Genomic DNA, 25,517 nt, shown 5'->3' with positions numbered 1-25,517 from the left:
TGCTGCCGGCACGGCGGCCGGCTCGGGTATTTACCTGTGCCCGGGTTTGGCGAGGCACATGCCCGTGCGTGGCTGCCGGTGCCCGCCCGCTTGGCATGGCGCTGGGGCGGCGGGAGCGGCCCCGGGCAGCCCGGCGGAGCTGCTCCTGCCTCCCGCGCACCCCGGTGCCTGGGATCCGGCTGTAACCCAAGCGCCAGGCTCGCGGGGCCATGAATAATGTAAGGGATGCACCACGCCAGCCCCGAGACTTTTCCGAAGGAGCAGGGAAGGGTCCTTGCTGCTGGGAGCATCCTCCCAAGGGAGCGCTGCAGGGGCAGCGCAGTTGCCCCAAAACGGGACCCTGGCACCTCCCCACGCCTCGGGGCTTCCTCTGCCCCTCCCTGAGGAATCAGCCCCTTCCTCCGGGCAGCACGGAGAGGATGGAGCCCGGGGATCCGTGAAGGCAAACGGCGGCACCGAGAGAGAGGTGACAATTCTGCAGAGCCCAAGGCAGCACCGGGAACACACCCAAGGGGAGCCCAACACAAAACCAAATTCCACAGCCCTGCTGGGAAGCACCGAGGAGCCTAGAGCTGCAGGGGCACTCCTGAGGCCATGCTAGGTGGCAGGTATGGGCAGGGTGCCACACGTGCCCACACACAGCGGGCAGGAGGGGCTGCCTGTGCCACACGCGCGGCCGTGGCAGCGCCAGCAGCGTGTTTGCACACACACGTGCCCGGGAGCAGGGTGACGACATCAAATGTTAATGCCAGGCCTGGATTCCTGCAGCTCATCAAAGTTTAAGCAGCAGCAGAGGGAACGCGCTGTCCCACATGGATCACCTGAGGGCAGGTGAGGGGCTGCTGTGGGCAGGGGCACCTGCACCCCCTTACAGGAAGGTTTGGGGAGACAGAAGCATCCAGCAGCTGGCAGAACCAAAGAACCAGCAGCAGGTGCTGCACTGAACCCATTGGTCTCCCCCAGGATCAGAAGAGCCCAAGGCTGGCACCTCCTGGCATTGTGTCGTCCCCAATCTTGTCCCCCATGCCATATTGACAGCGGAGCACCATCCACCATGGTCCCATGGCTTTGCCTACTCCCTGCATTAATTTCTGTGATAGACACATCCTGATCTGCACAGGTGGAGGCAGCTCTGGAGCACAGGGTGGGCAGAGTGGGATGAGGGGCACCTGGCAGGCACCAGGAGAGGGTCTGTGACAGACACACAGGGTCAGCAGGAGCCCTGCCTGGCACTGTCACAGTCCACAGCTCTGCCATGGCCACTGAGCCATATGGGGCTGACGGAGCCTGCCCTGCCAGGGGCACAGGCACCTGTCACACAGCACCATGCCACCCCTCCTCCTGGCATGGGCACCACGATGTGGCAGGAACCACCTCGGGCAGGGACACAGCCCTTCCCTCTCAAAGCAAAGGGGTACCTTGCTGGTAAAAAGCTGCTAGAGGTCACTCCCTGCATCCCAGCACAGTCCTTGTCACCACCCCACTGCCCTCCACGGTCCCTACCCCTGTCCCCCCAGGCAGGGTGGCCCTGGCAGTGCCCTCAGTGCCCTGGCACAGCTCCCGTGCTGTTGCCATGGCTGTGCCCGTGGTGCCTCCCTGCCCATGACAAGGGCTCTCCAAGAGGGGGAATAAAGGGAGAGAGAGGGGGTTCACCCCACACAGATGCTGCCTCCCACGGCCCCAGCCGCCATACCAGACCCCAAAACACCTCCCCATGTTCTTTGTCCTGGTTCACCTGCCTCTGGCACAGCACAGCTGGCCAAGAGGTTTTTGCGCCCAGGTGCAGTGGGATGGAAGCAAAGCAGGGGGTCAGAGGGGTACCTCTGTTTCCAGGGTGTCTGGGCAGGGCTGCATCAGCTGCAGCACACAGGAGGGACCCTGGCTGCAAAACCTGCCAGCGAGGGCTCTCTGTGGTGCCAGTGGGTACCAAGGCTGTGGTAGAAGATACCCAGAGCATCCCATGGTCGGGTCAGTCCTGAATGTCTCCAGCCACGTGGGTGAGGCAGGAAAAGCCACCTCACGCAGGGACACGGCCCGGGGCAGCCCCGGTGGCTGTGCCGTGGGTGGATGCAGGGAGGGGATGCGGGGAGGGAACGGACACTTTGGCCTCGGGGTTCACCCGCCCCAGCCCGGCAGGACGGTACCTTCGGAGTGCCGGCATCGGCGGGCAGAGCTCCAGAGGCAGCGGCTCCGCGGCTCCACGCAGGTCTGCGGTCACCAGCCGGCCCCGGCTCCGCTTACAGCCTGGTTCCAGTTACAGCCGGAGCGGGGCTCCGTGCCACCACACCGCGCCACGCCACACCACGGCGGCGCCGAGGCACCACCGAGCCAGCCCCGGCACCTCCGGCTGCGGCAGCGCCTCTCAGCGCATCCCCTTCCCTGCCTTCAGCTCTGCAGCACTGCACATCCACTCTCCGACACCTGTGAGCAGGTGAGGCAGCCCAGCCACAGCTCTTGTCACCCCAGTCACAGCTCCAGGGAGCACAGGGATAAGCGGGACCCCTCCAGCAGTGTGACAATGATACAGCCCTCCAAGCCCCCGAGGCACAGCGGGGTCTTTCCTTTCTCCCCAAGCACCCATCACCCCCCTGACCTGGCTAATTTCCACCCTCTCCAGTTCCTGCCTCCAAAATGAGGATGGAGACCCAGCACATGAGCAATACAGACAATCCCTGCCTGCCAGCTGCTGCCTGCTCCCCACCAGGGAGGTGTTATGGGAGGAGATAGGCCAGAGCAGATGCTGGGAGAACAAAGCAGCTGGGCACGGTGCTGGCGTGCACCCAGGAATGTGCTGGCTGGCAGCCCTGGAGCCGGGTCACAGCCCTGTGCCACCACCTCAGTCCCAAAGCCAAGCCCTGGAGCTTTCCTAGGCTAAAACAGCCCCGAGGTAAAAGGAATGTGGGGAAGGGGTGGTGGGAAACATGGGGTGGAGGGTTCCAGGGAAGGAGGGAGCGCTCAGGGGAGGCTGCTCTGCTCTGGAGGGCAGTGGGGGAATGGGGGCTGTGGAGAAGGTGGGAAGGCAGGTGAGATAAGGGAGGGTAAAACAGCAAGCAGCCAGGCAGGGACAGGCACGGACACCACACACTTTGACCTGAACAGCAGAGCTCGCTTTAAAAGCCACCGTCACACACAAAGGTTCCTTCCCAGCAAAGCCCCCGTGGCACCCAGAGCCCAAGGGAGGTGCCACCCATCTGGGGCACCCAGAGCCACTCACCTGGGGCACCCAGCTGTCCTGCATGCCCTGGGGCTGCCTCGGTGCTCTGCCAGCCCCATCCCTCCCCAGCAGCTGCGGGACCGTGGCTGCTGCATATTTGATGAGTGCTATTATTGTCATCTCCACTCTGAGCAGAGCACGGGAGCTGATCTTCCCTCACAGAGCTGCAGGGGTGGAGGGGTGAGGGCCTGTGCTCCCTGTCCCTTGCACCCCTGGTGACACAGCTGGACTGTCCCACATCCCTCACAGGATGTAGGTGAGCCTCAGTGTAGCCCAGATGTGAACAGCTGGGAAATGGCCCTGACCCATTCTGGCCCCCAAACCAATGGGAGTTTAGAAGAAATCACAGAACGTGGGAGTGAGGAACAAATGCACCTCCTCACAGTGGTGGGCTGGCACCAGCCAGCTGCAGAGGTTCTGGCAGGGATCTGACACCCATTACCCCAAAAATATCAGAGCATCCTCTCCTCCCTGCATGAGCAGCACACTCCATTCTCCCCATCCCAGCACTGGGCTCCTGCATCCCACCCAACTGGGGACCATTTTCCTGCAGGGATGGAGCCTGGCTCTGCCAAACGCAGGGGCAGAGAGAGCATCGTGCTGCAGCACCCGAGCCGGGAAAAGCTCGGCTCCCTGCTCCTGCAGGCAGGCACGTCCCAGCCGTAATGCGGTGGGTATTTATTATGCTGATTCCTCAGAACGCGAGGGCTTAACTGCAAATTACAATCAATAGCCCCGATCCCCTCGGGGCAGGTTCATCATTTAGCAGGCGCAACCAGAGGAATTCAAAACTATTTGCCGGCCATAAATCCTCCCCTCCGCAGCCTCCCCAGCCGGCTCCGTGCCACTCCCGATGGCTGCTTGGGGTGACCCTTGTCAGCATTTGAGACAATTAAGCTGTCACTGCGGATCGTGACTCTTATATACGGCCCTGAGCAGCACTTTGAGATGTCACCGTGATGGGGAGAGGGGAGCTGGCTGAGGCGAGCCTGCCGCAGCAACCATCTCTCATTGAATTAAATGAATGTATTTGGAGGCAGAGTCACTCTTTATTACCTTGCAAACGATTCCTGACTAAATTAAATTATAAGAGGAGTGTTCAGCCAATCAAACCTGCTTGATTGCCTGGAACAGGCATTTTAAACAGAGCACGCCTCGAGAGTCGTGGCTGGCTGCAGCGTTAGGTGGAGGGAGGCTGATGGGCTCTGGGGAGGCTGATCCACCCTGCTCCACACCTGGAGGATGGGGCAGGATGAGCACAGCCCCTGGGAGTGCCTGGAAGATGATGAGGGAATAATGAGCCTGGAAGAGCAAGGGAATGGCAAGGAGCACAGAGCAAGGTGCTGAGGGCAGCTTTCTCTGAGCATCATTCAGCCAAGGCTTTCCTCCTACAGCAGAGAAATGCAGGGTGCTGCTCTTCTGGGGGGCAAACCCACAGCTCCTGCCTGCACCCACCCTCCAGAGAGCCCTTCTCCCAACAAACAGGGAGAGCGCGATCACATTTCCCTCCAGCAGCTCCCCAGTGAGGGGCTCTGGTCAATGCACACAATCCCAGAATGGTTTGGATGGCAGGGAGCTCAGAGCTCATCTCATTCCAGGGACACCTTCCACTACCCCAGGCTGCTCCAAGCACTGGCCTGGGACACTTCCAGGGATCCAGGGGCAGCCACAGCTTCTGAGGGCAGCCTGTGCCAGGGCCTCACCACCTCACAGGGAAGAATCTCCCCTTAACACTTCACCTGTATCACCCCTTTCAGTTTAAAACCATTCCCACTTTCCTGTCAGCACATACCCTTGTGAAAAGTCCCTCTCAACCTTTTTTACAACCCCCTTTAAATACTGAAATGCTGCAAATTCCATGAGCCACAGGAGGTTCCAGTACAGTCCTAATGGTGCAGCAGATTTCCCCCTTGCCCTTTGGATCTTTTCAGGACTGGGAGATCTCTTGGAGGCAAACTCACTCCAGCAGGAACTGCAACGTTTGCTGCTTTTAACATAAGTGCAGAACAATTAGGGAAGCTCCTGGAAGAAGGATACTGCAATTAAATGGTGCATTTTCAAATGCAGCTATAAACTTGCTGCCAAAAAAGCTACTCTCTCTGAAAAAAGAAGTTGGCTTCTTCTAGCTTAACTATTTTTACTTCATCCCCATTCCAATTTTAATCATGTATCTGTTCATTTTGAAGAGGATAAAATGCCCATTTTCCTAAATGAAGCTAATTAGGCAGAGGGGATTTTAACAATGAAATGCCAAAATCAATTTGAAACTCACACCGAGGTAGCAGCAGCTATTCAAGGACAGGTTTTAGCAGGTAGCACTGTGCATTTCAGCCTCACACCAAGCAGCCCCTGGCTCCCAGCTGAGCATGGAGCCCTGTCAGCAGTTCTGCCTGCCCAGCTCTGTGCCAAGGCTTGGCAGGCTGCAGGATTTGGATGGAAAAGTCAGAAACTCAGGGACAAAACGAAACCAAAATTAGGCTTTGTGAGGGTAACTCTTCCTGCGTGACCTTCAGGGAAATGGGAAGGGTGAGTTAATGTGCTGGAACAGCATCCCACCCAGCTCACACCGGGAAGGGGCAGCTCTCCACTGCCAGCCAGGGATAATGGGGATCATCTGGAGCTCGCTCTCCTCTCTGTGGTCAGGATTTCCTCTGCACCCCAGCTGTGAACAAAGCCAGGAACAGGGAAGGGAACTCACAGAGTTCAAAGTCACCTTCTCAGCTTGGGCATTGTGTATAGGATCTGTTTATCTCCCATCACCAGTCTCTTGCAGCCACTTCACCTTCTATTGCCCCCTAAATCTCCTGTGACAGCATCCAAGATTCCTCAGGTGGCCAAAGGTAAAAAAGAGAGTTAGGAGACAAACCAAGCCATCTACCCACCATTCACATGAAATAACAACTTTTTATTTTCTCAAATAAAATAATCCTTCCATTTCTGCTCAATCAGGTTGTGAGGGGTGGGGAGGAGCAGGGAGGAGGGAAGGAACCCTGCTGAGACAGGTGTCACACCTGTCCTCACAGTTCTGCATCCACTCAGACCAAACCCTTTTCCAATGAAAGAAAATAAAAGCTATTGGCAGCTCTTGATCCCAGAAGGCAAGAGCTGTCCTCTATCAGGCACTCTGAATTGTTTAGCAACAGTATTCAATGGAAAAGCATGATTACAAAAATCCCAGATTTCTGATGAACAATATCCAGACAAGCAATGTTTAACAGGGCTGGGGTAAAACTCACAGCATGGGGTGGTACCTTGAGCTCCAAAGAGCTGCAACTGGAATTTAGGGACATGGCTGATGAGACCTCCACCTTGGGGACTGAAGGGCAGGACAACTCCTGCCCAACAAAGGAGGAAGCTCCCAAGGCAGCTCCTCAATGAGTGAGATGCCACAAGTGAATCCTCACCCCAGACTACAGCTCTTGGATCACACCCCACTGCAGTCTGGCCAGGCTAATTAACCATTGCCAGTTTAATTTCTCATCTCTCAGTACCAGGGTGTCCTACAAACCCCACTGCAAGGCTATGGAGAGGCACAGAGTGCCAGGTTTTAATGCTAATTGAGGTGGGATTATTAAAAATTGGGGCTGTCTCAGCTGCAGAGACGCGTCCAGTGAGCAGGGGAGGGAGAACTCTGGTTCTGCTTCAGATCAATGCTTAAATTAAGTGAATGGATAAGCAGCAAAGCATCAGCAATGTTCTCTCAGCCCAAAGCACAGGGGCAGAATTTTACACACAAACCCAAACACTTCCCACTGGGAATGCACATGGATTCATGTGCAAACCCCACCAGCGACAGGACACTGCTGGCTGTGGAACTGTGTCCTAGAAGAACTGGCTCCTTTCAAATTTTTAAGAAACATCACTTGGTCTGAAATGCTGCCAGATGGAAACCCATCTTCCCCATCCCCACCTGCAAGCACAGCAGCCTCATTTTCTGCCTTCCTCCAAGAGAAGGAGCTTCACAGAAGCTTTCTTGGCTCTGGAACACATCTCCCTTTTTCCTTTCCTTTTTTTTTTTTCTTTTTTCTTTTTTTTTTTTTTTTTTGGTGTGTTTTGTTTTGTTTCTACATGGTCAGTTCCAATTGCAGTGATAAAAGGCAAGGCCAGGCACCAGCAGTTACTTCTTTACGATCTGAATGACATCTTCATGCTCCATCATATGGGTTAAACCCACTCTCTGAGGGCTGTACTTTGTGCTTGTCCCCTTTGAAGCAAAAAAGGGGGAGAAGGGTTAGAAGAGCAGTCAGAGACACCTGAAGACAGGGATTCCAGCTGCTGTCCAACACTTACCCACACCAAGGCATATTTGAACTGGCTGGCTAATGATCTGTGAATCCGATGGCACTGCAGGACAGACAGGCAGAAGTTGAAATATTTACATTTATCACTTTGCAAACAACTTTTTCAATACCCAGGAATTAAAACAAACTCAAGTCTATGCCAGAATTTACAATAAAGACTTTAAGAGCTGGTTAAAAGCAGTTGAAGCCATACAGAACAGACACAGGAATCACCAGCCCACATAAAGCCCCTTTCCATTGTTTCCATGTGCTTTTTCACTGGCTGCATTAAATAATTACTGTTTAAACCTTTTATAGCAGCTGTGAAAGAAACCTGAGGCAGACAAAAGGCAACAAAAGGAGAAGCACAACCAAACACTGACATGTCCTGAGCTTTATGGAGCACAAATCACAGCAGGTCCAGGAGGAACTGCCTTCTGCACACAGGGAAATGTAAAAGATGCAGAAAAATTACCACATGTTCCACAGAGGCTCCTTTCCTTAGAATAATGGCATCTGTAAAGTCTGGTCTCTCTGTGGAGAAGCAGAAGGAGGGGAAAAAGGATTGGATTTCTATCGAGTGTGTTCTAAAATGCTGACACCACCTCACATCACCTTGTGCTAACTACTCCCAAATTCCTCCTTCCTGCTCCCAGACAGAACAGGGATCCAGTACCTAAAAGCATCAAATCAGCTCTCCAGCACCCACAAGTGCCATTTCCCACCCCACACAGTCAGCAGCTTCCTCACAACCCACCTGAAATGACTCCATCCCAAACCCTTGACTTAAGAGAAACAAAACAACCCAAGCCAAAACACACCTGCTCAAGGAAAAACCAGAATCCCCAAGATTTCAGAGCTTAACAAGCTGAGAAAATTCCTTGATCTCCTCACATCCACCCAAGTTCAGCTGCTCACAACCAAACAGAGCAAGTTACAGATGTGCCTTCATCACTGGGAGAAGCTGCAAGTGGGTTATAAAGCAAAAGGAGGATCAAAGGCACCTCCAAGGGCATGGGAATCACCAAATTTCCTGCAGGAGCAGGAAACTTGTGGGTTCATCACAGTGTGCATAACAAGGTAAAAGCTGAACTTGCACACTTTATTCCCTTACATCCTGCAAAGGTTTATGAAAATTCAGCTCTTGTAAAATACAACAGGAAGGCCATGGATCCAGACATGGCAGGAAGCATTTCCCAAGAGCTGAAGGATGATTAGGGAGGGTGCAATTCCAGCATTTCCAAGGCACCAGGCCTGCTGGCAGCCTGTCTGGGGTCACTTACGTCCCCTTTTCTTGGTGTAGATGCAGGTGAGTGCCAGGTACTCCCACAGCTTCTCCAGCAAGTAGTCCAGGTTCAGTTTCATGCCACAGCTGCAAAACACCAGGGTCATTTGTTTACTGCTGCTGTGATTTAGGGATCCAGAAAAACAAGGTGAAATGTCTTTAATAAAGTGCTGGAGAATGAGGGGAAAGTCTTTAATGAGGCAAGGAAAGGAAAAATATAAGGTAAAATGACCTTAAACTGAAGGAGGGCAAGGTTAGATCAGATATTAGGAAGAAATTCCTTACTAAAGGGTGGAGAAGCACTGGAACAGGTTACACAGAGAGTTTCTGGGTGCTCCATCCCTGGAATTGTTCAAGGCCAGGCTGGATGGAGCCTGGAGCAAACCGATCTAGTGGAAGGTGTTCCTGCCCATGGCAGGGGTGGAATGAGATGAGCTTTAGGGCCCCTTCCAACCCAAACCATTCCATGATTCCAGAAGGGTGAACAGCTTTGAAGCAGCAAAGCCCCAGCAGATATATCAGCACTTCCAAGGAAACAAGCCAGATTGTTTGACTCTGTCCTGCAGACAGCACGGAGAAGCCAAGGTCCAGGGAAGGAAATCTGGGAAAAGCTGCACAGCAGCTCTGCTTCTCACCCCAGCAGCCCTGGGAGAAGTCCCTTCCTGGAGAATTCAAGAAAGGGGTGTAAAATGAACCCCACAGCAGGCAGAAAAGGCAATGAGGATGTCATCATCCTACCTGATGACAACACTGTGGGGCCTCCGAGCAAGGCGATCCACCTCCTCCATGGATATCTGATCAATCTTGTTATAAACCTAAAGCAGAGGGAAAACAACACAGCCCTTAGCAAGGCAACCCAGCAACATGTACAAAGAACAAGGTAGCTCCAGCACCTGAAACAGAAACACAGATCCTGTCAGAAGATAAGCCAAGACTCTCAGTAAAACAAACTATTGAAATTCAGAAGCTTGAATATAAATTTTTGGCCTTTTAAAATTCTCCCTTTGGGATGACTTGGAACACGTTCTTTCATTTTATACAGACCCAGTGGCTACAAACAGAGCCCTAGAGGGACCTCTGGCACACAAGGGAGCAGATGTGAGAAGTTAAGCACAGAGCTGGCAGCAGGGGAGTCAGAGGAGGCTCCACACGTGGGAGCAAAGCCCCAGCACCAGGATGGGAAACTCTGCTGCTCCAGGGCAGCACCAGCCACAAGAGGGCCCAGGAAACACACACAGCACAGCTGCACATCCAAAGCCTATAAAAAACTCCCTGTTGAGCTGTTTTCCACCTCTTAAACCCCAAATCGTTACTGTTTTAGGAGCCAGGAACAAGGGCATGGAGTAATAGCACAAGGGGGAATGGCTTTAAATTGAGAGGGCAGGGTTAGATGGGATATTGGGAAAATATTCTTCCCTGTGAGGACAGGGAGGCCCTGGCAGAGATTCCCAGAGCAGCTGTGGCTGCCCCTGGATCCCTGGAAGTGTCCAAGGCCAGGCTGGACAGGGCTTGGAGCACCCTGGGATAGTGGAAGGTGTTCCTGCCATGGCAGGGGTGGAGTGAGATGAGCTTTAAGGTCCCTTCCCAACCAAACTGTTCCATGATTCTGCGAAGTTCCAACATTTCCTCTGGCACAGAAAAGAGAAGCTGGGTGTGGCAGAAGCCAGGCTGCCCAGGATACTCACATAGAGGCATGGCATGTAGACCCTGTTTCCTACAATCACATCAATGAACTCGTCAGGGGAACAATCCTCTCTGAACAGGACCTCAGCGTTGAAGATTTCTGAGGTGGACACTGTCAAGGCCCAAATCCCAACACACCACACAGGCTGAGCTCCCTGGTGACAGTGCTGCCAGCCAGCCAGCACCAAAGGGACACCAAGGCTGTCCCACAGCACAAAGCACTTAAACCATGAGCTGCTGATGGCTTAAGGGTCTCCCTTTTTAGGAAAGGATACTGTATTCATGGAGGATGAGCTGAACCAGCTTCTCAGAGCACTGAGTCAACGTGACAGTGGAGTTGAAGGAGATGCCTCCACCCTTCTTGGGCTGCAAGAGGCAAAAAACAATGTAAGAACATTCTGCAAATCCCAGAGCCCCCTCAGCCTGTCCAGCACCACGGGCAGCACAGAGTGGGCTCAGCTTTGAGCAGACCAGCTGTGCCTGCAGGAGCTCAGGAAGCCTCACCTTGAAGTAGATATTTGGTTTGCTCTTGTTCAGCCGGATTCCTACAGATTCCAGTTCCTTCTCCAGCAAGGCCCTGCAGGGACACAGCACCTGTGAGGCTGTGGCCAGGTGACACCCAGACCTTTCCCTTTTTGATTCTTGTGTTGATACAGCCCTGCCACAAACCCCCATAATGCAGGTCAGTCTGTGGTGGCAATCCAGGCTGACATTCCCATCTATGACAGACGTGCTGTAGGAATTTCCCTCCAGCTGAGCAACCACTCCAGCCAGCAGGATGCTTCTCATGGGATACTGTAGCCATGATATTTTCTGGAAAATCCTTTCCTTAGGGATTTTTTCTCCTGAGAAGCCTCAGGAACAAAATGTAAACAACGATTATCTGCTGCTGTGGAATGCAACAGGTGCATCTGTGATTGGTCTCATGTGGTTGTTTGTAATTAATGGCCAATCACAGCCAGCTGGCTCAGACTCTCTGTGAAGACACAAGCTTTTGTTATCATTCTTCTTATTCTATTTCTGATAAAATCCTTTCTTCTATGCTTTTAGTATAATTTTAATGTAATATACATAATAAAATAATAAACCAAGCCTTCTGAAACATGGAGTCAGATCCTCATCTCTTCCCTCATCCTAAGACCCCTATGAACACAGTCACAGGATACAACCCCCATCTGGTACTCAATAATTGAACTCCTCATTCCCCAGGTGCTCTCCACAATTCCTCAGGGAGCTGGCACGTTTTCCAGCCCAGAGCCAGCCCACACTCACCTCTGCACCTCGCCCTTGGTGGCATCCAGCATCATGATAACAACATCTGCTGTCCTGGCCACGGCGATCACCTGCCGGCCTCTGCCCTTCCCTGGGGACACACGAGGGGGATCAGCAACAGCAACCAGCTCAGTTCTCTGACTAATGGGGACTCCTGCCCCTTGCAGCAGCTTGGAAGCAAGGAAAAACATCCTGCAGTGCTGGTCAGGCTGCAGTGAGCTGCTGGGAGCTCTGGCAGCACAGAGAGCTCAGCACAGAGGAGAGCAGTGCCAGAAGGGAATGGCTGGAGCTGTGTCAGGGAGGGTCAGGTTGGATGTTAGGAAAAGGTTCTTCCCCCAGAGGGTGTTTGGGCACTGCCCAGGCTCCTCAGGGAATGGGCACAGCCCCAAGGCTGCCAGAGCTCCAGGAGGGATTGGACAACACCAGGCACAGGCTGGGATGTGTTGGACACACAGGGTGGGATTGTTGGGGTGTCTGTGCAGGGCCAGGAGCTGGGCTGGATGATCCCTGTGGGTCCCTTCCCAGATGTTCCATGACTCCCTGATTTCCTGAGCTATTTTCAGACACAACCAGCCAGTGAAGACAATGACAGCACAGAGAGACAAAGCCAACATCTCTTCCCAGAATCAGGAGTCATGGGAGGACTGGCAGGAGCTCAGGGAATTACTCAAGGTTAGTGTTTAGCTGTAACTCTCCCTCCGCCTCTCCAGCATCTTTTATAGATTTCCTCAGTACCAGAAAACAGATGAGCCACTTAACACTCAGGCAAGGATGTGAGAAGTGACTGGCTTGCTTTGGCTCCCACCTCCAGAAAACCATCTTTGTGCTACATATAGACCCTTCTGTGGGCTCAGGGACAGGAATCGTGCCTCACATAGGATCAAGGACTCAAAAATTTGGAAAGACAATGCAGGAACTCTTGGCCCAGGAAAGCTGAGACACCCAGGGGCACTACTGAGGGCAAATCCCTCCTGCACATGAACACAGACATGAGCCAACCTTGAGCAGCTCCTTCGATGATTCCAGGCAGATCCAGCAGCTGAATATTGGCTCCTTTGTACTGAAAGGGAAATGGAAGGATGCAAAGTTGAAATCTTCCTGCAGGGCACCTGAGCTGCCCCAAATCCATGCTGGGGGTCCCCATCCTGTGGGAACTGGATGGAACTGGCAGGGCAGGGGAGCTCTGCACAAAGCTCATGGCTCTGTCCTGAGGCAATTCCAGAGCTGGGGGCTGTGCTCAGCAGCACACACAGCTTGCATTACATCCTGGCCCCCTAAAGCATCCTGTGACTGCAGCTGGACAGCACAGCAGTCACACATTCCCAAGTTCAGGGAATGGAAAGGAAAAACAACCCTTCTTTTATTGGTCTAATGAGAAAACTCAGTAATGAACAAGTGCCACATCTCTGACTGTGGCAGATCAAACTACTCAGGGGTGCTGCAGGTAAAAAAACCCAGGAGAAACTCATTCCTAGGATCTGCCAGGCACTGACACTCATTCCCTGGATCTGCAAGGCACTGACACTCATTCCCTGGATCTGCCAGGCATTGGCTCTCCAGCTGTTGCTGCAGCTCACAGCTCTGCTTGAATGTGCTACATGAAACTCCTTTTCCCACTAATACATTTACTTTCATTATTTAACTCCCCCTTCCATCCTGAGCCAGATTTCCTTATTACTCTTGGACACTTTTCAGTTTGATGCCCTTTATCATTTGCTTTACTGAGGGATGCTGAGGTCACCACTAATAAAATCCCCCAAGGACAGGCAGAGTTGCATTTTGTTTTGAAAGTGATCACAGCACAGATTGCCTCTGTAAAGCTTCATTAAAAACAAATCTGTCAAGGTTTGCAGCCAGCTGGTCACTGGCACTGACAGTGGTTATACAAAATTCAGTTGAGAATTGTGGGATTGCTCTGGTCAGTCCAAGAGCAGCACGAAAATCCTGCTCAGACAGCCAATCCTGGAGAGTTCAGGCAAGTGCTACATCAGCACTGAAAAGTTTAAAGCAAAATTCAGCTTTGGAGACTTCTGGATGTGTGTGCTCCTTATTAGCAGCACAATTGTCATCTTACTGCAGGGGTTCCATACTGTTGTCTCCTATCACAAAAGTTCCATACCTTCTTGGTGCTCCTTGTGGGCAGCTCCTCAGAGCACTGACTCTTTCTTCTTCATAAAGCAGCCAACTGACTCCAGTTCCCTTCTCAAGCAGCCACCCAACTCTTTTATAGCATCTTCTTCTCATTGGTCACAGCTGTGGCCTGTTAAAGTCAGGCCTGTTCCTGATCTTTGATAATTGGCCCAGCTGCAGCTCTTCAGGGGTGAGATTACTTTCTACACTATCTTTATTTTCTTATATTCTATCCCCCTACAAACACCTTGACAGAGCTGGAGGAGAGTCCTGCTCACCTCTATGACTCCAGGGATGCAGGTCAGCGTGGTGAACTCGTAGGACGCGGCTTCGCTGGCGGTCGAGGTCATTAAACTCAGAAACGTGGACTGAAAGGCAAGAGAGCAGCAGGAAAAGGAGAAGGTTCAGCAAAACAACAACACCAAAGTGCTCCTCAAGTTGTGCTGTGGCTGTTCCAGGCACAGGGACTGAGCTGGTGACACTGGCATGGAACTGAAGTAATTCAGATTTTTTCTTTGCTCAGCACTGCTGGGGCTGGACAAGAACAACGTTCAGGCAACAACAAATTCCACAGGGCAGAGCTCACAACATGAAGGAGTGTTTCCCATCTCCAACATTCAGCTAGATCACAGAATCATGGAACAGTTTGGGCTGGAAGTGACCTCAAAGCCCATTTCACTCCACCCCTGCCATGGCAGGGACACCTGACCCCACTGTCCCAGGCTGCTCCCAGCCCTGTCCAACCTGGCCTTGGGCACTGCCAGGGATCCAGGAGCAGCCACAGCTGCTCTGGGCACCTGTGCCAGGGCCTGCCCACCCTCATGGGCAAGAATTCCTTCCATATATCCCACCTAAATTCCCCCTCTTTCAGTGAGAACCCATTTCTTTTCCTGCCACTACAGTTCCTGACAAAGAATCCCCTTCCAGCTCCCCTGAAGCCTTTTCAGGAACTGTGAGGTCTCCTCACAACCTTCTCTTCTCCAGCCCCAGCTCTCTCAGCCTGTCTCCACTCCCCAGTCCTCTTTCCAACATTCCCACATCCTCCTCATGCTGGAGACACCACAACCATGCCCAGGACTCCAGGTGGGATCCCACCAGAGGAGCCTGAAGTGCCTCCAACCCAACCATTCCATGTTTGTGATCCCAAAGCTGCTCTGCAGCCCCTGCAAACCCCAGAGAGCTGGGGACACAGTGAGCACAAGCCCTGAGTGACCCCACAGGGAGCACAAGGCCTGACTGACCTTCCCCACAGAAGGAAATCCAATCAGTGCCACCCGGGCATCTCCTGATTTCATCACATCGAAGCCCTCGCCCTTGGCAGCCGGGGATTTGGAAGGTTCCAGAAGCTGAGCTCTGTATTTTGCAAGCTTTGCCTTCAGCAGGCCCAGGTGGTACTCGGTGGCTGCAATGACACAAACCCAACAGCTGGTTGGCACAAAGTTGCTGTGATTCACTTCTAGGGGTGAGAACCTTCCTGAAAGGAAAGCCTGGTGGATCTTGGTCAGTATCTCAGGCAGTGCCAGGCACAGAGCTGCTCCCAGCTGCCCCATCACCAACCTGGGCACTGAGAGCAAACCTTCCAGGGAGCTGCACAGGGTCAGAGTGGAGAGAAACAGCCAAAACATTCCTGAGGTAAAGGGGCAGGACAGAGGGAGAGCAGGTGCAGGAATGAAAGGAGTCTTGAGGAGAGAGAGGTCACGGGGGAGCAGCCCCTGCTGGAAACAGCCCCTCCTTACACCTGCTCACACTCAGCACCCCAAAGTGACCACATTACTTTCCCCTCCTCTTGTCAACTTTTAAAGACACATTTAACCCAGAGCTCATGTGTGAAAGTACTTTACTGCCTTATTCTTAGCAAGACACTTGAATCTACACCTGAACTAGAAAAAAAGGAAGGTGGTTGTCTCACTTTGTAACAGGTAAGGGCATGAAACCAGGAGCTCACAGGTTTATTTCTATTATTTACACAGCCCCAGCAGCAGCTCTGGGGGGAGCTCAGAGCCCACGGGGAGCCCCCAGACCACCCAGACACCCGGAGCCTCCTCCTGTGCCAGCAGGAATTGAGATGTTCCCCCCTCCAGCTCCGTGGGGGCTGCAGCTAGAGCACATGGAAGTAAAGAGAGCACCCCAGCCCCAGGGCTCACCCTGCTCCCCACCCTGCCCCAGCTCCCAGCACCCCCGATCCAGCGCTCTGTGCCCCCCAAGGCCCCCCGGTTTCACAACCTTCCCCACAGCCCCGACCGGCCCCTCTCTCCCCAGAGCCCCTCCCAGACACCCCAGCCCCGAGCCCCCAGGCTCTCTCCCAGCCCTCATAGCCCGCAGCCCCCCTGACCCCCAGACACCCCACAGCCCCCGGTCCCCTCTCAGCCCCCCATAAGTCACAGCCCACCTGTGCCCCCCAGAGCGCCCAGCCCACCCGCCCGCCCGCCCGCTGTCCCCGGCTCCCCCGGCCGCCCCCCGCACCTTTGTTCTTCTGCGTGCGGGCGATCTCCTTCTCGATCTCCGAGATCTTCTCGAGGATGCCCATGGCGGGCCCCGCTCCGCGCCCGCCGGAAGCGCCGCCGGCCCGGCCCGTCCGTCCCCGTCACGCGTCCGGGCCGCGCCGCGCTGCGAGCTCCGGCCGCGCCCCGAGCCCCGCGCCCCGCGTTCCGCCCGCCGCCACCGCGGGGCACCGGGAGGGTCCCCAGGGAGGTGACCCCGGTGGGGACAGGAGGGACAGGCTCAAAGGGACAGGGCTCAGAAAGCAGGAGAGTCCCTCAGCGGGACTGACTCCTCCTGCTCCTCTAATTAAGGCTGGATCCTGAAAGGAGCGCGGAGCCGGGAGGGATCGGGCTCTTCTCTCAGCCACTCAAGAGACAGGACACGAGGAAACAGCCTCAGGGGGCCAGAGGAGGCACAGGATGAGCAGCAGGAGGAATTTCTTCCTCAAAAGGGTGATTAGACATTGGAACAGCCTGTGCAGGGAGGTTGGTGAAGTCTCCATCACTGGAGGCGCTCAGGGAAAGACTGGATGTGAAAAGGTGGGGATGGGTCACAGGCTGGACTCGATGCTCTCAGGGGCCTTTTCCAGCTTGAATGATTCTGAGAGTCTGTGAATTAAGGCCACCAGAAGCTGCTGGGATTCCTGGAGAAGCCCTCAAGGAGGGAGATGAAGCACAGCAATGCCCTGGAACCAGAAGTGCTGTGGTGGACAAACACACACGGACACAGACCCCGTCAACAGAATTCATGTTTAATTTGGACGTTGATCGCTCCACAAAGCTTCTCCTTGGCCCCCACATGGACACCCTGCTGCAGCCAGAGTGGTTCAAGAGACACCACACCCTCTCCCAAGCCCAAACACCCCATTTTCCACCTCTGCCCCCCAAATCCTCCCCTGGGCCACTCTCTCACCACACCACGACGTACAGAACATCTCCCCTCAACTCAAACAGGTCAAAGAAAAGGAAAAAACCAAAGCAAAGGCCTTTGAGGAGGGAAAATCCACACACCAACAGCCCCTGCAAAACCCTCAGCTCCACAACCTGCTCTGCACCTGCACACATCACATCCAGACAGCCCTGGATCCAAGCTGAAATTCCCTTCAGGATGGGGCGAAGGAGGCAGGCACAGAGCAGGATGCTCTTTCCACGCCTTTCTCACAACATATCAAGTCTTAAAAAAACCCCAACTTCATTGGTTTAGGGATAGTTACAAGGTTACAAGTGTTAAACACCCCCAGGACCATCCCAACTGAGCTTCTGGCAACCAACGGGGTTAATTCAACCCAACCTTATCAGAAATCCAAGTGTCCCTCTGCCACTGACAGCCCTGGGGAGCACAGGGACACCGGTGCCACCACCAGCATTGCACTGACAGCCCCAGAGGGATGGGAAGAGCCACTGGAGCTGGGTCCCTGCACTCACACAGCACCTGGGAGGGAGGTTTCACCCCCACATTGGTCACAGTGGAGCAGCACCACTGTTTTCACCTCTAAAAACCAGGAAATGTCCCAGCACCACCCTCTCCTCCAAAGGGGCTGAGTTTCTCCGAGAGCAAATTAAAACAGGAACACATTCCCCAAGTGCTCTGCTACAGCCCCAAATCACCTCAGTGCTGTCCCTGCACATCCTCCAGCACAGCCAAGGCACAGCCCCAGTCCCTGGCAAGGGCCAGGTGTCTCCTCCTCCCTCTCTCCCCCAGGTTTCTCTGCCCATGTGGGTGCCAGGGAGAAGGAAGGGCTGATCCACGGAGAGCAGCACGAGCGAATTCCGCATCATCCCCCGAGACCAAGCACTCCAAACCCAACCTGGAACAGAGGAAAGGGCTCCCCAAGCCCTCAATCCTTCCTCAGTAAGGCTCAAACAAGCAATAACTGCTGCCAAAGGGGAAATTAGTTAAAAAGAAGCAAAACCCAAAGCACCTCACACTGGCTTCAATCCCCTCTCCCAGGTGGGAAATCCATCCTCAGCACCAGCCGTGCCACACGCCTGCCTGGAGGGAGCTGGGCTTTGAAACAGCCAGAAAAAAAGGCAAACTAAACTCTCACAAAGCCCCACAGGTGGGGCTGACAAGGTAAAAACACAACTGAGGCCAAGTTTTTAAAGTGTCTTTAAAAAAAACCACCCCACACACACACACGCACGCTTTGGCACAGGAGCCTTAAGTTCTGTCACTTGGAACATTCAGAGCCAGAGGGAGCTACTGAGAAGGGTTATTTTTTAAACTTTTTATCTTCTTTTTCCTTGTAAAAAGGTGTCAAGCAGTGGTGGTGAAGCATGAAGGGGGAGTACAAACGTTGAGCAGTCCCAGGGTGATGCTGCTCAGCGTTTGTGCTCGGGTTATGTTCCCAAAGCTTAGCTGGATACAGACACAGATATAAAAACACAGACATTCCTGGTTTTCAATGTGAAAACAGTAACATGGAATCCAGTACTTGTGCATTTGCCATAGGGTCCTTTGGAAAAGGAACCATAAAAATAGATTTTTTTTTTTAATAAAAGTTTTTTTTTTTGTCTTTTTTTTTTTAACTTTTTCTTTTTTACCCTTAACTTAAGTAAAGAGCAAATATACACCTACAAGCAGAGTTCAGATCCACTTTTACTGAGAGCCTGGAAGTCCTTACATCAAATTAATTCTCAATGGTGTATCCAGACACAGGAACAGCTCCCAGCTGCAAAGGGCTGGTGCTCCTGAAAGATCTGCAGCTCCAGCTAACCTTGTTAGCCAGCAAAGCCTCACTCCAGCCTTACCTCAGCCAACACTCCCCAACAGACTCCACAGCTGAGCCTCACACCCAGGACCTGGCTCTGAGAGCATCAGAGCTGGAAATCTGGGCAAGAAACCTGAATCCTGGTGATTTCAACCCACATCAGGATATAACAAGGATAATATAAGCCTTGAGCTTACATTTCCTTATTATTTAGAGGCCAGAGCACTGATTCCAGCTACTGAGAAAACAGCTTCCAGAGGAGAGCCGGGAGGAACTTCAGTGACAGAGAAACGAGCTGTGCAACAAGAAAGTGCATTAAAGTAGCTTAAAACCAGAGCAAAGATCAAATGGCCACTCGACAGGAGGGAGAATCAAGCTCCAGCAGCTCCTCGGGCTGGGTGAGTTCACATCCAGGCTCTCTTTCTCTCTCTCTGGAGTCCAAGGGCAGGAGAGAAGCGTGCATTGCCGTGCTCCCACAGGGACACGGCTCTCCTGGCAGGCCATGCTCTCCTGCCCCGTGTCTTCGGGGCGTTCTCAGCCGTGGGCAGCTGTCATCGGAACTCGTAGATAGGAGCGCTGTGCTCGGGAACGTGCGTTAAATTCAACGACTGATACCTGCCACAGGAGGGAGACAGGGAGGAGAGAGGGTGACACAGAGATCCTGCTGGGCAGCCAGAGAACACACACTGCTGCCTGCTCTTCTCTCCCCCTTTACAGTCCCAGGGTGTTCAGGCATCCAACACCCACTTCCCACAGTCCAAAACCCTGCCAGGACTCAGCATCGCTCCTTATTGTCCCTCCTGTGCCTCATCATTTCACAATTCCCCGACTGGAAGGTGCAGCCAGGTGGGGGTCAGGCTCTTCTCCCACAAAACTGGTGATAGGACAAGGGGAAACAGCCTCAAGTTGTGCCAGGAGAGGTTCAGGTTGGATATGAGGAAAAAATTCCTCACTGAGAATTGTCCCTCTTCGTCCCTCCTGTGCCTCATTGTTCCACAACTCCCTGACTGGAGGGTGCAGCCAGGTGGAGGTCAGGCTCTTCTCCCACAAAACTGGTGATAGGACAAGGGGAAACAGCCTCAAGTTGTGCCAGGAGAGGTTCAGGTTGGATATGAGGAAAAAATTCCTCACCGAAAGAGTGGTTTAGATCTGGAATGGCCTGCCCAGGGAAGTGGTGGAGTTACCATCCCTGGAAGTGCTCAGAAATCAAACACACATTCCATTTAGGGTTTAGTGGGAATGGTGGTGTTCAGTCAAAGGTTGGACTTGATGATTTTGGAGGTTTTTTCCAGCCTTAATCATCCTGTAATTCCCACTCTGGTCCCTCTGAGCCACCTGCAGCAAGGCAGCATTCCTGGTGGGCTGACTGTGGTGTTCCTTTGGACTCCCTTTGAAGTTAAACAACTTTCAAGTTCAAACAGAGTTTGCTACAAGTGCAAATTACATGAGTCTTTCAAAGCTCAGCTAGAGGGAATGTGTCTGAAAGCCTCCTGGTTCCTTCCCTCCCCCTGAGAGCTTCCAGCCATCCACCTGCTGCTCATGACAATGATGCAAGGGGAAAGAGCTCTCCACAGCTCCTTGTCTCCAACAAAAACCCCACCAATTAGCTTTGACTGTTTTCTTGTCTTAACAGCAACACCCCAAGGACCTCAGAACACAAAACATTGGCCTGACAAGATTTCTGCCTGAAGGGAGCAACAGCCAAGCTGTTCCTGAGGAAAGAGAACCAAGCTCCTTCTCCAGACCCTGTGTCATCTTCCCTCTCCATCCTGCCACCCCAAATTTCTTCCCCTCTTCCATAAGGGCAGGACTTTATACCACCCCAATGGACTGCACCAGCCAGCTCAGGCCAGCCACGGCCCACAGCCCTCCCTTCAGCCCCACCAGCCTGAATCTCCTGCCTGGACACTCCCAAGGCTGTGGACAAGCAGGAGAGGAGTCACAGCTTGGTTTAAGCCTTCAGGAGGCAGGAAACTCCCTTACCATTCTGAACTCCTATGGTAGTAATAGCCCTCTATAGATGCTGCTGACTTCTGGAAGCAGATGTAATAGAAACCAGCAAAGGAAGCACCACTGATGTCCTTGATGGTGTGATCTGGGACTAGGAACTGCTCCTGCATTCAAAACACAGGCTGCATCTTAAAATGTTGGTCAAATACAGCCCAAACCCACCCCAATCTGCCCCCCCCCACACCAAATACTGGCACCCACTAACATGAAGACATTGCTGGTTGAGCACTCCCTGCACTCTCAGCAGCCCAGAGCAGAGACCAGAGTGTCCCTTCACTCCTGCCCTGCAGGGACCTCACAGGGAAGCAGATAACTGAGAACAGAATGAGTTTTAAGAGTGCAAGAGATCAGTTTCAACACCTGTCCCCTGCAAACCAGAAACCCATTGCAAAACTGGGAGTGAGAGCCTGAGAATGAAGAGAAGGCTCCAGAGAGTTCTCACTGCAGCTTTTCAACACTGCTGGGAGCGCTGGAGAGGAACTTTGCTAAGGACAGGGAGTGACAGGAAGAGAGGGAATGGCTCTGCCAGAGGGCAGGGTTAGACGGGATATTGAGACCCTTTAAGGGTAGTGAGGCCCTGGCACAGGGTGCCCAGAGAAGCTGTGGGTGCCCCTGGATCCCTGGAAGTGTCCAAGGACGGTGGGAGATGTCCCTGCCCTTGGCAGGAGGGTGGAACAAGATGAGCTTTAAGGCTCCTTCCAACCCAAACCAGTCCATGGTGACTCTGTGATGAGCTGCAGAGTGGCCAGGCTGCATCACACACAGGCCCCACACAGGGACTGCAGACAGCAATTCTCTCATCCTCTGCAGCATCACCAAGCAAGATTTTCCTGTTGTGTTTTTAGCCACACTGCAGCCCTTAAGGACACAATTAGCTGGCTAGACAGGAGTCCCACTGGAACTTGCAAGTACAGTGGGTTTTGGGGCTGGCAGGGTGAGATCTTTCATTAAACCATCATAGCTGGAAAAGCTCTGACACCTCAAGTCTCTGACAGTGCCTTGAAAGCAGATCAGCAGAGGAGGAGACAGGCAGGGTTTACCTTCCATCTCATGAAGACATAGTCCCCATTTTTTAGATCTTCATAATCAAAGTCATCAGAGTTAAATGTTTTTGCATACTGGTAAAAAGCCTGGAACTTTCCCTGAAACAAAATAAGAAAAGAAAAAAATCAAACCAGGATGTTTATTCCAGGAATAGAACTTCTAGTAGCAGTTGCTGTTTAGGAGGGAAATCTACTGACACTCAGAGCAACATCCAGCCTGGCTGGAGAAGCTCCTGAGCTTCCAGAGGAAGATATTTTGACAGAAATATAACAAACATCAAAGCTTGGCAAACAACAGCCAAGGTCAAGGGTGGAGGGTGACCAGGTGGCTGCTGTGGCCTTAAAACACAGCAGCAGGTACACCCTGCCCTGAGCAGGGACACAGGTACCAACTACCCCACCTGTGCTTGTGCTTTCCCCTCCTCCATTCCATTTTGCAATAAGTCTCCAAAAATAAGAAGTGTGTTCTCTTAGGGGGTCAAGAGATGGGGATTGCTCCTGCTCCCTTCCCACTCCGTGGCCAACAAGTGGAAAACAAGACATCCCCTCCCTCACCACAGATCACAGCTTGCTGAAGAGACCTCTATTTGCAAAGATCCCACTGAGAGACAGCAAAAAGGAGAGGTGTTGTAGGGTGTTTTTATGTTTTATAATGGCTTTGTCTTTGTATCCCCTTATTTTCCCCAAATAGTTTACCCAGACTGTATCCCCTCCCTCTTCTTTGCTGAAATCATCCCCAAATCCCAGACCAGAGAGCTCTCCAGGCCTTTCTGCCAGCTCCAGCACAAGCACACAGTGCACTTCTCCCCAGACCAGCAGCCCAGAGCCCCCTGTGCCCCCAGGTTCCCTCACCCAGTGTTTACGGTCCACGTCCTCGTCGGCGTCCCACTTGCGCGTCAGGAACGGGTGCTTCTTACTGATTATCTCGCCCTCGAAGAACGTGGTGAGGGTTGGGTACTCCTGGCAGAGGGGAGACAAAGGTGGGCTCACAATTGTCACCCACAGACACAAACCCAACAGCAGGCAAAGCTCCATGCACTCAGCAAAACCAGCATCTCCCAGGGAGAGCTCTGGGCAATGTGAGGCTGCTGCTGCCACGGCTGTCCAAGGCTGAGCCTCCCACTCTTTTTTTCCAGCCTTTCTCTGCCTCTCTCCTCACTTTATGAAGCCAGGAGCCAGGTCAGAGCTGGGCTGTGGGGAAGGATTTGGACACAAGCAGCTGAGAGGGCTGGAGTGGCTCAGCCTGGGTAAAAGGAGCCTCACTCTCCAAACTCCCTGACAGGAGGTGCAGCCACATGGGGACAGGCTCAGCTCCCAGGGAACAGGGACAGGACAAGAAAAATGTCCTCAAATTGCACCAAGAGAGGTTTAGATTGGATATCAGAACAATTTAAAAGAGTGGTTAAACATCAGAACAGGCCGCCCAGGGAAGTGGTGGAGCTGGCTGTGTCCTGGGTCAGTGCTTGCATCAATGATTTCAGAGGGTTTTTCCAACTTTAAAAGATTCCATGGAGCTCCCAGCTGGATGATCACCTGTGACATTTACAGCCAGCACCATTCCCCAGCTGATACCCTCTGATCAAATCTAAACATCCAATCCATCCACTTCCCATTTCTGGCAGCAGCTTCTCCCACCCCACCAGGAAAATAAAAAGCCTTCACACAGCCCCTCTTTGTGGTGCTGTGCAGGTAACACTCACCTCTGTAAGGCCTTTAATCTTCAAGTATCCACAGAGATAGGAGTTTTCCATATCCACATGCTGGAAAAGAGTGCAAAGTCCAACCATAAAAACAGGAATGAAGGTTCATGCCTGATCCAAAGCAGTTCCTAACCCTTCAAGGGATAATTTCAGCTCCAGCTGGTACCCACTGCCCAATGTCCACACTGCCAGCCCTTTTCCATGATGGGAATCACCTGGAAGGATGATTTGCAGGTGCCCAGCTCAGCTCTGGCAGCCTCCCCATCCCAGGCCTGCTCCCAAGGCAACACCCTCTGCCCAGAACTCCCCAGCAGGAAGCAAATCCTCTTTGCATCCAGAAGGGATCTGACTCACAGCGCTCTCCAAGAAAAAGCATCCCTGGAAGGATCACCCACACCCCCAGCATTTTGTAGGAGGCCTTTCTCCTGAATATAAACCTTTTGTGCCACCTGCATTTTGAGTTATCAAAAGAGAGGCTGCATCTCTCTGCCTGTGCTGTGCAGAAACTAGGCAAGGGTTTCCCTGCTCCTTTAAAAGCAGGGATTTTTCGAGGGATTTTTTCTTTTCCCTGACATCTCCAGATCCGCTCTCAAAACAGGCAGTGAGTTATTCAGGGAAGTGCAAACCTCCACCCGTGAGAAGATGGATCTTCACCTGTGATCAAAGAACTGCAACGTTTCCCTGTGCTCAGCACAGGGAGAGCAGGCAGCCCCCTCTCCTCAGCTGACACATGCAGAACAGCCACGTTTTCGGCACAAAAGCAGCGGTTTTAAGCACAAAAGCAGAGTTTTAAAGCACAAAACCACAGCCAGCCCCTGCGAGGTGGCAGCGTGCAGTGGAGCTGAGCAGCCATGGGATGTCCCCACCACGGCAAATCCCACCAGGAACGCGGAGAACCGAACATAAAAATACCCCGCCGGCTTGGAATCATCACAGCATCACTGAGGTCGGAAAAGAGCTGAGATCATCCAGCCCGTCCTGTGACTGATTCACCACCGTGTCAACCAGCCCAGAGCACTGAGTGCCACGTCCAGTGTTCCTTAAACACCTCCGGGGATGGTGACTCCACCGCGTCCCCAGGCAGTCCGTTCCAATGTTTAATGACCTTTTCCGTGAAGAAATCCCTCCTCATACCGAGGGTTAGGGTGATGCGGTTGCTGTCGCAAGAGACCGGCAGGGCAGGAACGGCCACCGCGGCCTGAGGCCACCGGGTCCCCTGCTCGCTTCAGGCCGCGGGGGCCCTTCCCGCCCCGCCACCCTCCTCACCTGCATGACGACCTCCACCTCGTAGGCGTTGCCTTTGCTGCGCTGCTGCCCGCGGAACTTGGCCCCGCTGTAGAGAAGCGAAGTGGCCACTCCGGGCTGCGCCGTGTTGATGGGGGGCGGCGGCACCAGGCTGCTGGCGGCCGCTCCGGTGGCAGCGGAGGAGGCCGAGCCCCCCGCCCCTCCGGCGCGGCGCCTCTCGCTCCGAACCGGCATCTCGGGGGGGTCCCCGGGCGCCAGCGTGGCCGGGGCCGGGGTGCGGCCGGGGGACGCCGCCCGCTCCGCTTCGCTCCCTCACACCTCGGCCGCCGCTGGGTCGGGGCCTCCTGGCAGCGCCTCCGCGCGCTCCCATTGGCCCCCGCGCGCGTGCCTGAGGGGCGTTCCCTGATGCTGACTGGCTGCCGGTCCGACACCGGGGGTTGATTGGTTACGCTGCCCCCTGGAGC

General features: G+C 53.5%; 2 protein-coding genes across 2 annotated transcripts; both read right to left on the bottom strand.

The window, feature by feature from the left end:
* Positions 1–7,240: 7,240 nt before the first annotated feature.
* On the bottom strand, positions 7,241–16,428 carry DRG2 (developmentally regulated GTP binding protein 2). The gene is made up of 13 exons (XM_054270734.1): positions 16,328–16,428; positions 15,106–15,266; positions 14,143–14,232; positions 12,734–12,794; positions 11,735–11,825; positions 10,967–11,039; positions 10,738–10,828; positions 10,465–10,562; positions 9,518–9,594; positions 8,778–8,866; positions 7,970–8,028; positions 7,505–7,558; positions 7,241–7,418 (listed from the first exon to the last, which is right to left on the bottom strand). Exons 1-13 carry the CDS (start codon positions 16,389–16,391, stop codon positions 7,332–7,334), a joined length of 1,095 nt encoding a protein of 364 aa, XP_054126709.1. The 5' UTR covers positions 16,392–16,428; the 3' UTR covers positions 7,241–7,331.
* Positions 16,429–17,077: 649 nt separating this feature from the next.
* Positions 17,078–25,423, bottom strand: GID4 (GID complex subunit 4 homolog). The gene is given in 7 exon segments (XM_054270759.1): positions 17,078–19,670; positions 21,039–21,169; positions 22,106–22,207; positions 22,961–23,068; positions 23,809–23,868; positions 25,075–25,360; positions 25,362–25,423. Coding segments are annotated over 7 exon segments (813 nt in total). The 3' UTR covers positions 17,078–19,606.
* Between the last annotated feature and the right edge of the window lie 94 nt (positions 25,424–25,517).

Source organism: Melozone crissalis, unplaced genomic scaffold, assembly GCF_028551555.1.
Source record: "Melozone crissalis strain CALT ecotype California unplaced genomic scaffold, PUWL_Pcris_2 ptg000012l_1, whole genome shotgun sequence".
NCBI classification, from domain to species: domain Eukaryota; kingdom Metazoa; phylum Chordata; class Aves; order Passeriformes; family Passerellidae; genus Melozone; species Melozone crissalis.
The sequence above is the reverse complement of the archived record's forward strand: the minus strand, read 5'-3'. Positions and strand labels throughout refer to the sequence as shown.